Source organism: Zeus faber (genome assembly GCF_960531495.2).
Source record: "Zeus faber genome assembly, chromosome: 1".
Classification (NCBI taxonomy): domain Eukaryota; kingdom Metazoa; phylum Chordata; class Actinopteri; order Zeiformes; family Zeidae; genus Zeus; species Zeus faber.
This window is the reverse complement of record NC_137193.1, coordinates 60,766,957-60,784,206: the sequence shown is the minus strand read 5'-3', so window position 1 is coordinate 60,784,206 and position 17,250 is coordinate 60,766,957. Positions and strand designations below refer to the sequence as shown.

The following is a 17,250-nucleotide window of genomic DNA, read 5'->3' as shown; positions in this document are numbered from 1 at the left end:
GACCGGGACTGAAATCCGCTTCTCCGTCCCCGCGCCGCCGGCACGACTCTCTCCCCGGACCCCCGCGCTCCGCCCCCGGGGCGGTGTGGAGTTTCCCCGAGGCCAGGGCAACTTTTCGCACTCTCTCTCTCTTGTTCTCTGCCCTCTTCTAAGCGGCGCCGCGACACCGGACTTCTAAAGGGCGGTTCGCCCCCACCCCCGAGACGCTTCGCGGGGAAGTGGGTCCCCGAAGAGGTCCGGAGGTCCGCGCCAGACTGCGGTGGGGAGTCCCGGGCTAGCGGCACAAACTTCGCTAGGCTACGCGGCTAAGCTAAGCTAGCTCACCGAGGGGGGGGAAAAGTTTACCCCGAGCACCGGAAGACCGAGCGAGAGCGCCCCGACCCGACTGAGATGAAGACCCCGGGCGAGCCGGGTAAGTTGGCGGCATTTTGTTTTCCACAAAACTGTTTTTATTTTGTTTGTTTTGATTGAAACGCGATTCGTGGAAAGGGAAAAATGGAAACAACGGAGGCGAGCCCCGCGGCTAGCTAACCGCTTAGCCTCCTCATGCTAACCCCCCTCCCAGAGAAAGTGACACGCTATGGCGCTGGAACGATAGGTTCGATTAGACCGCGTTAAAGTGATACGAATAGAGATTAGAGTTTTATTTTTGTGGTGTACGAAGAGTTAAACACTTGAATAATGGGCGATAACCCTAAAAAGTATACAGAATCAACGTCTGTATCGGCAGCGGTGGTGCAACGGGGACAAGTTCGACAAAGTGTTCCGGGTGACTTATCCGTCGTCTCTAAATCTCAAATTTGGGACGTCTCTGCGTGCCAACTTCTGTGTGTGTGTGTGTGTGTGTGTGTTTTACACCGGGTCCGTTTCCATTTCAGCCCCCCATGCTGCCCCTCGACCCCCGGACGCGGCGCCGATCGAGTGTATTTGCTGGAGCGCGTTGTGTCCGTTCCCATTGTGGTCGCTTGAAACGCTGCCTCCAATCGCCCGTCCCAAAATTTTGAGATTGGTGCGATTGGTGTTGGTGCGTACGTTGGTGAAAATCACAAGTACGCTATTTCCTTTCTGCGGCACCTCCTTTGCAAGTGGGGCTGTTAAAACAACAACTGTAATGACTGTTCCCCATCAAGGATTCTGTTTACAGACAATAAGTGTGCAAACACCGCGGTATACACTATACCCCCTGAGATGTAGAAATAGCATAATATGGCCCGGGAAACAGCTTGCAGACATCCCATTAGTTTGGTAAATACACCTTGGCTAATGTGTGGCTAGTGCTTGGAGTTTATTGTGAACTCGCACACCATAGTTGTTTAGAAAGGCCGCGGTTCTTTGATTGTGCAAACACCCGTCGGGCCAAACGTGTACTTAGAAAAAGTTGATTTACCGAAACGCCCCGCCCGCCGAGTGGATGCGCCGTTGTCACTGCGGGGCGGAGGGCCGAGGGCGTCGGTTTTTGGCGACGGCGAAGCCGCGGAACGCCGGGGAATCGGGACTTGTGCGCACACGGCGGTTTGGTTTTTTAAAACGCCCCCCCCGGGCTCGTCGCCGGTGGCCGCTTCGGGGTCGGGAGCTCAGCGCGCCCCCCCCCCCCCCCGAGGGGCCTCGGCGGCGTTTGGGATCAGATTAGCGAGGTTGCAGTGCGCCGCCACGGTGTCTAAAAGTCGGCCTTGTTTTGTCTGAGGGTCACGCAGCAGCAGCTAGCCCACTGCGGCTATTTATAAATGATTTAGTTCTTGTTTTGTTGACGGGCATACGCTCGCATTAGATGTATCCTCGGCTCTGCTTCCCTTTAGCGGCGGCGGTTTGAGGTCATTCCATTAGCGTTTGCTGGATGCGATGGGGGGGGGGGTCCGGCGTTGTTGCTGCGGCAACAATAAAAACGTGCACTAATTCAATGGGCCTGATTTTTACTGTGCACTTGAAAACAAATCTCTTGTTGACACTTCACTTTCGTCTCTGCTGTATGGAAACATGACTGCATCCCTCAGCAGCCGTTTCCGTGTCACGTTTAAGTCTGTGTTCAAAACCTTTTTATTTTTTTATAGCTGCACATTTCTTTTTTCGACTTGCAATGCCAGATCATGACTACCGTTTAATGGAAATTGTGAGGATTTCTTTTTTCTTTCCTCCCAAAGGGGACCCGGTCCCGATATCAGTTTTCCCCCCCAACTCGGGGGTTGGGGGAAACTTGGCGTAAATCTCTCCATTCCATTCTTTATAGTTCCACACAAGCCTTTTGTCTGCGTTTCCCCCGGCCGGCCTGTTCGCCTGCTCCCTTATATACATCTATATGGGTCAAGCTCTGCGCTCTTCCTACCAGGAAGTCGGCAGTCTGGCCCGAACGGCTCCCATTTTCCACTTGTGTTACTCCTTGTATCAACAACGAGCCACATGTGAGACGTCACAGCTGTACACAACCCACTCGGAGCCTGTGCAGTCCCTGGTGTAGTCTGTGCAGAATAAGTACAGACAGGCACAAAGGAGTTTGTGGTCCGAGTGGCGGTTTAGCAGGTCGTACAGGAGCAGTTAGCCCATGTTAAGTCTGCTTAGAGCACAACTGCTGTTTATTGCTCTGAATATGTTTGTGTGCGCGTGGCCATATTTAAGTCATCGTGCGGCTCCGGCTGACGTTGATGCTCTGCGGCTGTATTCACAACAACGACATGGTTTGATTTTTGTCAGCGAGACCGAAAGAGCCGGCAGTTGATTCGCCGTGGCTGTAATTACAGGAAGTTTAACTAGGCGTCACTATGCAAATTCACACAGCAATAATAACATTGGTTAGACCGAGGAGAACTCCGTAGTGAATCAAGAGACCAGATTCACCGTTATACAAGAGCCGTTGGCTTTCTATGGACTGAAGTGGAATCGCAGTTGTTGCCGTACAAATTTGCATGATTGACAGTGACTGAACTGATGGAGCAAATAAACTGTGGCTAAAATATTTGATTTGGGGAATGCTTCAGCAGAGATGAATGCAGTGGATGTATGTGAATGTGATTTTATTTAAAAACCAAGTTGCTATTTCCTTGTTACTGAAGAGAATAAAGTGGAACCGAGGGGGGGGTGAAAAGTTTGTGGTTGCTATACATAGGAAACTTAAAAGTGGATCATGAAACCATTTAACCGTGAAAGAAAGCTAGACCAACACAAACAAAAATGTAGAAGGAAACTGCGAAACTTCATGTTTGAGGCCTCGCTAAACCCGCCAGGCGCCATGAGACCTCAGTACGAACAGATCACAGGACAGGTGAGCACTTCAACGTCCTTTTACCATCACTTGACTGGGGAACACTAGTTTTCGAACGAAATGACGAAAATTTAATTTGGAGTCGCTCACCCCCCAACGTGATTACTTTGGATGACACACTCTGTAAGGAGTGGTAGTATTTGTCATTTCACATGGCTTTGTACTTGGGTGTACTTTTGTAAGATAAGTCTTGATCTCAATTAGGCTTGGGCAGATATTCGATCATTTCAAATGTTGAGATATTTGCCACCATATACGATATTTTCACAGTATCTAAATATTGCCCCCCCCACCAAGCTCATTCATTTGCGTGCACAAAGAGGATGTACAGTATGTGGATGTATGCACGCAACAGCAAGGAAACAGATAGTGGATTTGAGCGTGGTGGTGCGGATGGTCGGGTGATTAAGTTGCGGCTCCAGGTTATTACTTGCATTACTAAAATTCTATTATTAAAAAATGTTTTTTAATAATGTTTATACAGAGCTGCCAAGTCTCACGCTTTGACACGTATATCATCCAGCCCCCCCATCAACAATAATAATTATGTTGTGTGTCGCGATATTTGGGTGGGACTGCATCGTCATTTTAACTGTTGGATATCGCCCAAGCCTAATCTCAGTGGGACAACCTGGATATATATAGATATATAAAGTTTATTATAATTATTACCATTGTTACATCGTGACATCTAGTAAAACCTGCCAAAGAATTGGATTAATCATACAAACCACCACAAATCTCTACCAAGTAGGTGAGCAATCCTTACATAAGCTAAGATAACAAATAGAATATTTTAATACAAATATGTAGATATAAATAGAGCCATTACAATTCTTACATAATCATATTTATTGGAGCAAACCGTTATACTCTTGTAAACTTGCCAGATTTCAGCAATCTTGTTTCACCTGAATCTAAATGGAATGTTGAACCAATTTTAAAAATGTTCCCACATACACAAAAGGGAATTAGGTGTGTTTCCATCTGGAGGGTTCAGGAAAATCAACAATCTACCTGAAACTTTTACATTCCAATGTAATTTGTTAATTGCAATCATTTGCATGACAATCAATTGTCAATCTAAATGTGACGACCGTGACGTCCCCAAATAAAAGTACTTGATACGTCGTTTGCTGTTCTTTGGCTGACGCCAGAGCCACCACTTGAGCCCTGGGGGTACACACACCAAAGTGACAACACGACCCAACGGAAATGCCTTTCCCTGCTTCTGCTTCCATAACGACTTGCCCTCTGTATTTTACATTGACCTGATCTCGCATTCCTGTTCACTGGTCAACGTAGGACAGGCGTGCTTGGTCTGGAAAAAGCTCAGTGGAGTGACGCCAGCATTTCTCTGGTGTGTCGTCAAACGGCTGCCATTTTGACCTTTTCACCCTGAGCATGCGATTCGCAGCCCCCCAGGGTCTGTGCTGTTGCAGCTAACAGGCCTAGACGCTATGGAAGGCCTCTTTTTTTAAAAATGTTTTCCTGGAGGTGCGTGTGATGGCCGTAGTGACCCGTACAGAACCAGGGGAACGGAAAACAAGCTTTGAACCGGCTGTGTTGGCCAAACAAAGAACAGTGGCAAATGCGCTAAAGAAAGGCCATCCACGTTGAGCTGCAAGAGCCCTACATTTTGGACATTTTTTAACTACACAAACACCTTTTTGCCAAAAATGCCTTACATCAATTTTTGGATTTTTTTTTTTGCCCTTTTTTAAACATTTGTAAAATCTTTACAGAACAATGCGTCTTTAATCAGAGACTGTAGTTGCCTTTTTTTGTTTAAAAACTTACGTTTTTAAAGTTTTAAATTAGATTAATTTTGTTTGTTGCATGTTCAAGATTTGTGCAATGTGCTCATAATTTCAAAGCAATGTACTTGAAATTTGAACAAAGCCCTGGAAAATGCTGAGATTTTTCTCTGCGATGCTTGGCCCAAGGAAAAGATGAGAACGGTAAATAAACATTTTGTTGAATGTCAACTGAGTCATCTGGCAGGGCATACAGACCATATCCTTTAAGCTGAAGCTGTGAGGAATTAGAAAAGGTTTTATGTACCTTGGAAGTGTAGCCTTCATCAATTTTAGAGTTTTGTAATTTGGTAATAGTCAATCGAATATCGTTCCTTTTCCCTCGAGTACTAATTTAGAAGGGGGGGCACAATATGTTATAGACCTCAAAGCGATCCTAAGCTCCACGTCATTTCCCAACTCAATGGCATTTTCATGGATTGTAGTTTTTATTGCCCCCTTCTAGTTTGCCTGCCGATTCAATGTAGCCTTGGAAGTTTTGAAATTGCAATGCTGTGTAGACAAAGATCAGCGCTGTGTACTCACTCAGACTCCGAATGTGGTGTCAAATTACACAGCGGGCTGAAGCGTTCTTTTATTTATCTATTTATCTATTTATTTTTTTTTGTTTTTTAAGACCGGCACCCCCATGCTGACATGATGATTTGTATAACTAGAATACTACAGAGAACAGAGTCCCTGTGATTAAAGGCTGTTGTAAAAGCCCATGAACGCTGTAGCATGGGGCCTCCGTATACTTGGGAGAGAGCTACATACGATGATATCAGTATAAGGAAGTCAGCAGAGACTCATTGTCAACCGTCTAGGCTTAAACAATAATCTTTTCTTAAACGCTATCTAGAGTTTCATCAGTTGTCAGATTTTCTTATCGTTGAATGCCTTTCGACTTTTATGACAAGCGTGCCCGCCTGTGTGCTTCAATCCCCAAAGTATTTATTATGTCCATGTTTTGGCTTGTGGGGGTATGTGGTGTTAACAGTATACTGCCTCCTTGTTATACACTCTCATACAAGACCCCCAATGAGCCGGCTGCCGTGTCTGTGGCCCCCTAGTAGTGTAGATGAAAGGACGGAGCAGGCCAAGTGGAACCATCAAATCAGCCCACGGAGCAGATAAGAGAAGTCCTGTGCTCCAAGGACCGCTATCTCGGTAACACCTGACAGGATGCCAGGTTTCCGGCCTCAAAAGTTGGCCCAACAGATCTCTTTTTGTATACGCTCACATGCTTATTTAACTTAAGTAGGCTGTTTTTCTCACTTGCGTGGAAGCTAATTAAGTGTAGAGACTCAGACTAAGTGAATTCTTAGTGACGGGACATCCACAAAGCCTTTATCTCGCTTTAAAGTATATTCAGGGGAAGTCGAGTTGTGAAGCTTGCCGCTTTAGATATTTAATAGCCATCAAATAAAGTTTCTTGGTGAAGTTATTTAAAGCTTTTAATACATTGGAAAATAAGACACTCATAGTTTCCCAGGTCGTTTGTCCTTGGAGCTGCAGTCGTGGGTGCGGTGCTAAACCAATATGAGAGCTGAGTCGTGTAGATCTGCGGAAAAAGACGCTGGGTTTGTTTTGCCATTTAGGCAGCATTCAGGCAATCTCATTAACTGTTATATTACACCATAATGCCTTTTCATTTGCACTGTGGAAATGCAATTTGGTCAATTTGGCTTGTAGTAGGATGTCTTTTAGAATTGCAGAACTGCAGAGCAAAGTCAATAGGTTTCATAAAAGGCAAATTAAAGGCCACACCAGTTCCTTCGTTGGTGATGGAACGATTCTCACTCTGAACAATAGGCCTGTCTGTGAAAATATGGTCTGTGAATTGAGTTCACGGCAGATAAAGTTTTAATGAGGCTCTGGTTGAAGGGGAAAAGTCTGTCCTTTAAACACGAAGGGAAACCCTGGTGTACAGGTTGCTCTGTGCTGTGGTTGTGTCGTCTGGAGACACAAGACAGCCCTGGTTTGTGGCTGTTTGGACTGGCTTATCCCAACCCAGACTTTGGCAGTCCAACTGTTTTTTTCCCCACACTGCCTGACTGAAAATGTTAAATATCCAACACTCAGATGTAAATGCCTGAATAGGCAATATAATATATAAATGAGGACCATAGACTAGAAAGGCAGAGATACCAATATTGGGCATACCGTACTTGTGTCCTGATCTGTAAATCTAATACCAACAGAACCTGAGGTTGGTGTATTAAGTTCAGAATGAAAGTTAGCAGGGTTTATTTTTTTTTTTTTGTTTGTTTTTTTTTTTTCCTCCCTCTTTTTCTCATGCTATATCTAATTGTATTTAAACAGAGCTGTGTACTCTTGCATAGTCGCTTAAGAAAATGTCATCAGTGTATTCCCCCCTTAGGCTTCATTATTTCTTTCAACAAATCCATTTACAAAATGCCTGGATATCTTATGCCCTTTGTTTACTTGACCTGAAAATCCAGGGAAATCCCCACACTCCAAGTAGCAATGAACTCGTTTTGTGGTGATAGTATTTTAGGCAACCAGTTGGTTTTATAATAAAACATTTCTGCTTGGATAAAGAATGTTTTTAGCAAAACAACACTACATCATACTTTTACGCTTTACTTGACTTGAATCAAACTTTTAGTTTTGGCCCGCTATTGCTGTAGAGTAGGCTTGACGATAAGATCGCCGAAGGACATTAATGATGGGCCTTTCTTGGGGGGGGGGTTTATCCACATGCATCAGAGCCCAACCGATATATCAGTTTAGCCGATATATCAGCCAAACTGATATATCAATTACTGATATTTTTTGACCACATCAGGATCGACAGTTATCCAGCCGATGTGTCCAAATTTTTAAATTTGTATAATTAACATTATTTTTTACACAAATTTTAAGTTTGTCATTTAAATTAACGTCCTTAGATGTCCTTATTTTGCCTCTCGTAGGAATTTAAGTCAAATGCCTTCCCATGCTGCACTGTGCTTTTTACATTTACTGATATAATCATCTGTTGGTAAACGCTGGGGGGTGTGATTGGACGATTGAAATTTTTGCACAAGAGATGAACTAATCCGGGTATCAAAATGGGGCGTCTGAGGCCACCAAATTGTTTGATAATCACGAGTAATGAAGCAGTTTTATCAGCGTTAAGAAAGCTTTGAATTTCGATACACAGTCTTTCAAGTGGAATTCAGAAGGGAATAAGATTCACATTGTTCTATGTGTGGCTCTGTGTAATAAATGGCAAACAAAAGCAGTGTCTGTCCACTGGTTATTGATGGCTGTTTGTTTAGGCGCTGGCAGGGAGCTCTCTGATCAGCGACACGTCTTATAACAAAAGGTCAGCGGGTCACCCCCTCCCCCATGACCAATTACTGCTGCTGATGTATTGAAGGACAGGGTCAGTAGTCAGTGTCCTCACGACATAGACTCAGCATAATTAGGCCCAATGAGGGCGTTGGCCAAAGCGTCTCGAAGATACAACGTCAAGGTAAGTGATGTAATGTTTAGGCTCCGCAAGGCGTGAGAGGAGGGATGGGTGGGTGGCTGCGGTGGTGGTTGTCTTGTCTGCGACTGGTGAAGTGGAGACGACCCAGGGGAGGTTTGGGTGGAGGAGTACTTGGGTACGAGGACACGCAGTAGGATCTGGTCGACTGTCTGTTGTGGCTCCGTCTGGTGGGAACTGGGTTTGAAGTGTGGGTTATCCATCCCCCCTTCTCGGTTGGCTCTTGTAGTCTTGTGTTTATCTGTGTGTGGTGTGTCGTGTAATGAGATGAGTTTTTATGTGTGCGTCAGGCACAGGGGATGCATGTAATGTAATTTCAGCTTTAGGATTGTTTGTTTTGGCAACCATTGTTAACAGGACCACCAGAACCATATGAAATGAATTACAAATGTATTTACTTAGCACATTTCATCCAGTATATGAAGTGTACTTTCACACGGCAGGAGTAACAAAAGACAACCATAAAAAACAGATTAATAAAATAATGCAAATTAAAACAAAAATTAACAAATAATTAAAACGCATAGTTTAGCATCACATACAGCAACATAAAACACAGCATGGAAACGGTTTACATAAAAGAACTAAGCAGGTTTAAAAACCTCAACTGACGTGTGTGTGTGTGTGTGTGTGTGTGTGTGTGTGTGTGTGTGTCGTTCGTTCTCCAAATCCACGATTCAATTTGACTCGATTAAAAAAAAAAAATATATATATATATATATATTTCGGTACTGATGGCTATGCCATTGTTAGACTATAGAGTCTTGATTTGTAAAGAAAAACACTTGTTTCTCAATAAGTAACTATTTGAATATTTAAAATAATAATAACAAATATGAAAATGTCAAGACATCTTTAGTAAAACTAGACTTTAGAATGATAAACAATAAGTCACTTTTTTCACTACTTTTAAGTTACTCACCAAAATAAGTGCAGAAAAAAGGATGCTGTTTTTGCCAGAGGGGAACGCAGGTATTAAAAGGCAAATTACTACCTGCAACTCCGATCAGAGCCATCTTTTCTCCAAACAAAGCAAATAAAAACTGTAGATGTATTTAATTTACTCCATTTCCTGCTGCTGCTCAGTGGTGGAAGCAGAATGCAAATTGCTCCTGGAAAAAAATCCCTGATTGTGATTTTGAAGTGGCCAGTGGCGCTGTAACAGCGGACATGGATTTAATGGGAAGCGCGCACTTAGGTGTTGTGCCAACATGTCCGGTTGACTTCTACCGTGATATTGTAATACTCCAGGTTCACATGCGCCTATTGAACTGTAGGGGGCATACCAAGCGGTCTTATCGGTGTTAGACGGTGTCGGGCATATTGTAATCGGGTCCGATTACATAACTTGCCCACCGTAGCACCGTTGTTTCGCTTTTTATTTTAATTTGTTCTTTTTTTTAAATAAAAAAAACCGGAATTTTTATATATATATATATATATATATATATATATATATGGTTTTTTTTAACCAAAATTAAAACATTTAGTTAATTGTCAAGTATCAGCCCGGATGTTCATCAAATGAAAAACATTTTTTTAATTTGTAATACTAAGCACGTTATCAATACTTATTCAGATGCTACAGGCAGACACTAAGTGTGCTGCTACGCAGTCGCAGCACAGTCTGCTTATAATGGACAGAGAGAAGAGAAGGCTATAGGAGACCTAAGATCAGGTATAGATTGTGACCTATATATATATACACATACACAGACACATACACTCTCATTTGATTTCAGTCTGTTGTACAGTAGACCTAATGTTAGCTGTCTGTGACTATGGAAGAATGTTATCTTAATATTTGCAAATTGCATGAATGACTAATAAAAATGCAATTATCTACTTCTATATTAACCCTTCATGAAACTGTCATTACCTTGAACCATATAGTAACTTAAAGTATATCTGGCTAAAACAAACCGCTTTTTCATATATCTTGAATATATTCAAGATTTCAAGACGTTTATTTATTTAGGTTTTTATATTGAATGGATAATAAAACAATTTCAAAAACCTTCAATCGTCACCCGGCACTACCCTAACATGCACGCTCCCAAGCACACGTACACACAGCGTCACCTCACACAGAGCTGATGGGCCGCTTCAGATATCTCACCTTAGGACAGATCAAAGCCCAATAAGACGGGTTAAAGACTTCTGCAGAGTTCTACAGGCAGGTACTATTAGGAAAGATGGCAGAATACCAGACCCTATCTCATAGCATACAAACAAGGACTTTTTAGGTGATCTCTATTATTGTATATTCCCATTACCTAGGCTGACCTTTATGGTACTGTGTTGTCAAAGTGATTAATAACAGTACTTTATTTAACATCCTGACTGCTATTGTAAGAACATAGTAATATCGTACTCACCAAACCTTTCTACCTTCAGATACCATATGTTATGCAGTGCTATGTAAACGCATATATGCATGAATGTTTGAAACAAACCCCCAAACTGACCTGGGATCCGAAACCGGTTTTAAAGTGGTATTTGGGGTAGATGGAGACAAATCATTTGAGAGAAATTATTTGAAAATAAAATAATTTGCTGAGGAATGATTGTGTATCAATGTGTCATTCTAATTAGATGCCTGAAAACTTAGTGAGAATGATATTGAGTTCTGTTTAATTTCCTTTATGTGTTAACAAAGGCACTTTGAATTGCCCTTGTTTATGAAATGTGCACTAAAGAACTAACAATTTACCTCGCAGCGTCGTCGTCTGAGCTGTGAGAAGGTTGTTGTTAAACTCCTTGAAGGCTTTTGCCTTCAAAAAGAGGCTGTAAAGTGATAAGAGTTGCACCCTTTCATGAGATCAAAACCTTCAGAAAACCATCATGTTTTGGTGACGGTGCGTTTCTCTGAGCACAGTATTGGACCTGATATCAGATTCTGTTCAGCAGCAAACCAGAGTCTCTGTGTGCATTTTTAAAGATACTGAGAACGGAGGGACATAGTGGAAAGGGAGCAGATGAAATTTGATTGGCAAAGTCTTGTGGACTTATTTACTAATCTGGTTCTCTCGGTTTGGAAACCCTTGTTTATGAAATGTGCACTAAAGAACTAACATTTTATCCTCGCAGCGTTGCCGTCTGAACTGTGAGAAGGTTGTTGGTAAACTCCTTGAAGGCTTTTGCCTTCAAAAAGAGGCTGTAAAGTGATAAGAGTTGCACCCTTTCATCAGATCAAAACATTCAGAAAACCTAACTAATGACAGTCTGCTTCCCTCTTCTCCTTCATACCAATGCAAGTATTGATTCTGGATCTTAAATTTTCAGTGTCCTCATTAACTGATTAGTGTGTATATCAACACAGCTTGTGGTTGGTAGAACATGATTATATAGCTCAGTTTTCACCACTGGAGATAATCAACAGGCTTCTGTGTCAAAGTTCAAAATAAGGCCTGTTTTCATGTATGTCTGACATGTTTTGATAAGACTGCTGGAAGTCTGATCTTTGTGTTTTGGATATTTTCTCATATATAGTTTCAGTATTGGGCCAAGTAACAAAAGCAGAATCTATACCAAGATTTGACAGCAGAATCTGTATCTCCAATCGATCTCACAATTTATTCCATAATTAAAAAAAAAAAAAAAGGAGAAAAAAAAGAAAAAAAAAAGGAAGTGAAAAGTATGGCGAAGTATCCTCAATTTGCAGAAATTGCACAATGTTTTTAAACCATTGGATATCATGGTACCATGACAGTGCTTGCACTGCTGCCTCAGAGCAAGAAGGTCCTGGGTTGGCTTCCCACCTGGGGCGCTGTTGGCACCCTGCTCAGGTGGATTATCTCCCGATTAGAGGCGATGGACGTTTGGAATTGGTCCCTGGGCGCAACGGCTCCTGGCTGCCCTCCTAAGGAAGTCGGGATGGGTTAAATTCAGAGGGGTGTGTGTGTGTGTGTGTGTGTGTGTGTGTGTGTGTGTGTGTGTGTGTGTGTGTGTGTGTGTGTGTGTGTGTGTGTGTGTGTGTGTGTGTGTGTGTGTGTGTGTGTGTGTGTGTGTGTGTGTGTGTGTGTGTCGCTGCATGGGTGCATGTGCTGTGACAAGTAAAGAATCTTCTTTTTCTTCACGTCTGTTTTACGGCCTGAGTGATCTCCTTTTTAATTCCCTCTAAGTTCATGAAGCAAGCGGCTAATAAAGATTGAGCTGGGTCTTTGTTTCATAACATCTTTGAAGAAAGGCAGCCAGTGAGTCACCCCCACGCTATTAGACGCAGCTTTACGCACCCGCGCACGCACACGCGCACAAACTTTATTAGCAGGCCCCGACCCCCCACATGGTCTGTAAACGGGTGACGTCTGGGTTACATTAACACACACACACACTGAAGCGATCGAACACACACTTTTCTAATTTTCCCGCTACGGCTAGTGAGCGGGCTCATTTGGGCTGCCATCTCCCTGCGGTGACGCCGACGTGCCTCTGTCTTTCATGTTTATATTCAGACGGAGAGCCACTGAGTCTACAGACTGAAGGATCCAGCTTCAACCCAATAGGCGAGGGATTAAGACCGCGGGCGGCTCTGCCAATGAGGAAAGATTGACTAACCCACCGAGACGTGACACATTGAAAAAGTCCCGTGCTTTACCGAATCTTAAGAAACCACCTTTTTATTTTTTACGTGTATAGCTGGCGCTCTCGTCATCACTGACTCGCATGCTGGCCGTTTGAGCACGGGTCTAAAACAAAAGAACTGAGCGGGCAAAGCATTCGGGCCCTCAGTGTGTGGAGCGTAGGTTTCTGGTTCTGCACAGCAAAGCAGTGAAGCATTTAGAGCTATAACTTGTCCTGTGATCCGGCATCCGGATTATTTAAACGGAACAAAGCGGGTTCCTTCAGACCATGGCATGGTGGTGGGAGAAGCGCCATACACATTGGAATCATGATTTGGTGACGGTGCATTTCTGTGAGAAAAGTATTGGACCTGATATCAGATTCTGTTCAGCAGCAAACCAGAGTCTCTGTCTGCATTTTTAGAGATACTGAGAACAGAGGGACATAGTGGAAAGGGAGCAGATGAAATTTGATTGGCAAAGTCTTGTGGACTTACTCATTAATCTGGTTCTCTCGGTTTGGAAAGATAGGCCTATTCTGGGAGGTGGCGATAGAACGTGCATGTGTGCCCATGTGCACAGGGTGCACGCGCGAACGTTTAATCCAACATCTAAAACCACTAAGTTATTGTAGATGGTTTGGCTGCCGTGTGTGTGTGTTTGGAGGAAAATGAAAGTGACGGGACCACAACACAGAAGGATTCGAAAGAAACACACACACACACACACACACACACACACACGCGCACTCACACACACACACACACACGTTGTTTTAATAATACAATCAACCTCTAAATCCAGTTCCATCTTACTCCAATCTGTTCTTATTCCTACTTGAACTAGTTCACTTCTGTTATTCCGGCGATGTCTTTATTAATTATTATCTGTTATTGCTTCATTAATTGTTAGGGATGGTGACTAATTCCACACACTAGGACTGAGGTTTTTTTTTCATGTTGATGTTAGTCCTAAATTGTGTTGTTGTTTACGTTCACATTGTTTACATTTACTTCCTCTGCAGTTTCCATATGCAAGCTATGATTTGACCCTTTTTGTCCTTTCTGTCGCTCCGTACTTCCTCACGTACACACTAACATTAGTTTAGCTTTATCCGCTCGTGCTAAAAACGCAATTTTCTTACCGTAGTTGTAGTTGCATGATTTAAGTAATTATTACTTAACTTTGTTGTGAAGGTATTTTGTTACTTGTGGAACTTGGAATTAACACTTTTGTTTATCTTGTATTTCATGGAAGTATGGAAGTATTTTCAAGGAAGATACACACGAGCCATACACACGAGTAACCAGTGTTTCAACTACTACCTCAATGGCCATCACCTCCCATATGTGGGAAACACTGGATAAACATCGGCAACTGCATCTGAATGTCATCTTATTTGCCGATGGTAGTCAATAAGGGGAATATGCTGCAAGTCAAGGCATTCCTATTGCGTTGAAGATGTCAATTTTAAATAGAAAATTGTCATTTCACCATTAATCTATACTTAACATAACGACGAAGAGAAAACATGTTTAAAATTTTCTAATTTATGAAAAATCTAAAACTGAAATCTCTCATTTACATTAGTGTTCAGACCCTTAATTCAGTACTTTGTAGAAGCCCCTTTGGCAGCAATAACAGCTTAGAGTCTGCTTGGGAAAGTCTCTACAAGCTTCGTAAAACTGGATTTGGGAAGTGTATCCCGTACTTCCTGGCTGATACTCTCAAACTCTGTCAGACTGGAATGAGAAGTGTCTGTGAACTGCCATCTTCCGGTCTCTCCACAGATGTGCTATGGCAGTGTTTCTCAAATGTGGGTACACGTAACCCTGGGGGTACTTTGGAGTACTGCAGGGGGTACGTCAGATTGTAAAAAATTGTTAATTAATACTTAATTAAATTAAACAATTAAAAATATATAAATTATGCATAATTCCTAAAATAATTATACTATAATAAATTCAATTAAAAATGTATGTTTGGTAATCCATATTTTATACTCAATATTCCTGTTTTTAATGCAATTAACTGCCGTATAGGGCTGTGGTGCTGAAAGGACAGTAAATGGTAAATGGACTGCATTTTTAATAGCGCTTTTCCAGTCTTGCGACCACTCAAAGCACTTTACAATTTACGCCTCACATTCACCCATTCACACACATATTCATACATCGATGGCAGCAACAACCATGCAAGGTACACATCAGCTCATCGAGAGCACTTTAGGGTTCAGTGTCTTGCTGCAAGGAGGAACGGGGTATCGAATCAGGAACCCTCTGATTACTGGACGACCCGCTCTACCTCCTGTCCCACTGTTGCCCAACAGTACAGACACGTTCTGTTGTCATCAGGTTTAAAAACCCCGTCCACACACTCAGTCAAGAGAGGAGCCTTGTGTCATGACATGTTCCATCTGCTCCTGGCTAATTCCACCTAGCTTCATCTCTACAATAAACTGGTGTTCAAAACCCCCCTGTCGTCTGTGTCTCTGTGCCGGAGGTCCCTGAGCACGCCACTTGGGTGGCCTGTGGTGGCGAAACTGCCACAAGGCCTATCTAGGAAAATAAACGTCTTTGCAAACGCGGCCCGGGACTGAGAACCTGCTGCATCGCTTCGGTCTTTATCGTGCTGAAAGGTGAACCATCGCCCAAGTCTGAGGTCACGTGCGCTCTGGAGCAGGTTTTCTTCAATGACCTCTCTGTATTTTGCTGCATTCATCCTTTCCTCAATTCTTACCAGTTTCCCTGTCCCTGCCGCTGAGAATTGCCTCATAGCATGATGTTGCCACCACCATGCTTCACCGTAGGGATAGTATTATCCAGGTGATGAGATATAGTGGAGTTCTACCCAAAGAGTTCAGTTTTTGTCTGGTCAGACCAGAGAATCTTTTTCCTCATGCCCTCGGAGTCCTTTAAATGCCGTTTGGCAAAGTCCAAGTGGGCTGTCATATACCTTCAACTCAAGAGTGGCTTCTGTCGAGCTACTCTACCATAAAGGCCTGATTGATGGGGTGCTACTGAGATGGTCGTCCTTACGGCAGGTTCTCCCATCTCTGCAGAGGACTTCCGAGGCTCTCAGTGACCGTTGGGCCTTGGCCACCTCCCTGACCAAGGCTCTTCTTGCCCAGTTACTCAGTTTGGCCAGACGTCCAAGTGTAGGAAGAGTCCTGGTGGTTCCAAACTTCATCCGTTTCACAATTATTGAGGCCACAGTGATCCTGGGAACACTCAAAGCTTTAGAAAGCCCTGAGCTATGCCTCGGCACAATTTTATCGCCTTGGACTTCATTGTTTGTTTTTTGTCCTGACATGCAGTGTGAATTGTGGGAGAGAATTGTGGGATATATATATATATATATATATATATATATATATATATATATATATATATATATATATATATATTACACACATGTATGTGCCTTTCTAAACTATGTTCAATCAATTAGATTTGCCAATCAAATCTGGACTCCAATCAAGTTCTAGACATATTTCAAGGATAATTAAAGCAAACAGCATGCTCCTGACTACAATTTGGAGTGCCACGGCAGAGTCTGAATGCTTATCTAAATGAGATTTCAGTTTTTGATTATTAATAAATTTGTCAGAAAATTATGAAAACATATTTTTACTTCATCATTATGGGTAAGTTGCTCTGTGTGTCACTTTCCGGCGCAGGGGCTATGAACCAATACCGCAACAGGTGACTTCTGCTGGACTCCCCTTTGCCCTATGTATTCCGGCATTATCATGGCACCTATGAAAAGGCCGAGGCGGGAATGTTCCTGAATGCAGCTGCATGTGTGAATAGTAAAACTCACTCGTGGTGCTGGAACGGTCATCCCAGTAATTTACCGGGAACTGTGTGTGAAAGGGACTCGAAACGCCTCTAAGCAGAGAGGGCGAGAGGAAGTGAGCGGCTCTCTCAGTCTCAGCTCCTGCGATCAGTTTCAGAACACGGTGAACTGCACTTACACAGTACACTGTTTCAATGCTCTGATTCTTTACTGGCAGATAGAAAAGAAAAAAAACAATCGTCTATCATTAATGTCAATTGGCGATTGATGGAGTCGATTGACAATTAAATTGTCATTCTCCCCAAGGCTATTGGTTACTAAAATGTAATTTCAGTAAATAAT

At 42.9% G+C, this 17,250-nt stretch overlaps 1 protein-coding gene across 1 annotated transcript in view; it reads left to right on the top strand.

Annotated features, from left to right (window-relative positions):
- The first annotated feature begins 11 nt into the window (after window positions 1-11).
- Window positions 12-17,250, top strand: part of erf (Ets2 repressor factor) — a 51,387-nt gene continuing 34,148 nt past the window's right edge. The window contains exon 1 of the mRNA XM_080008166.1: window positions 12-412. Coding sequence (XP_079864292.1) covers window positions 391-412 — 22 coding nt within the window. The 5' untranslated portion in view covers window positions 12-390. The remainder of the gene's footprint in view (window positions 413-17,250) is intronic.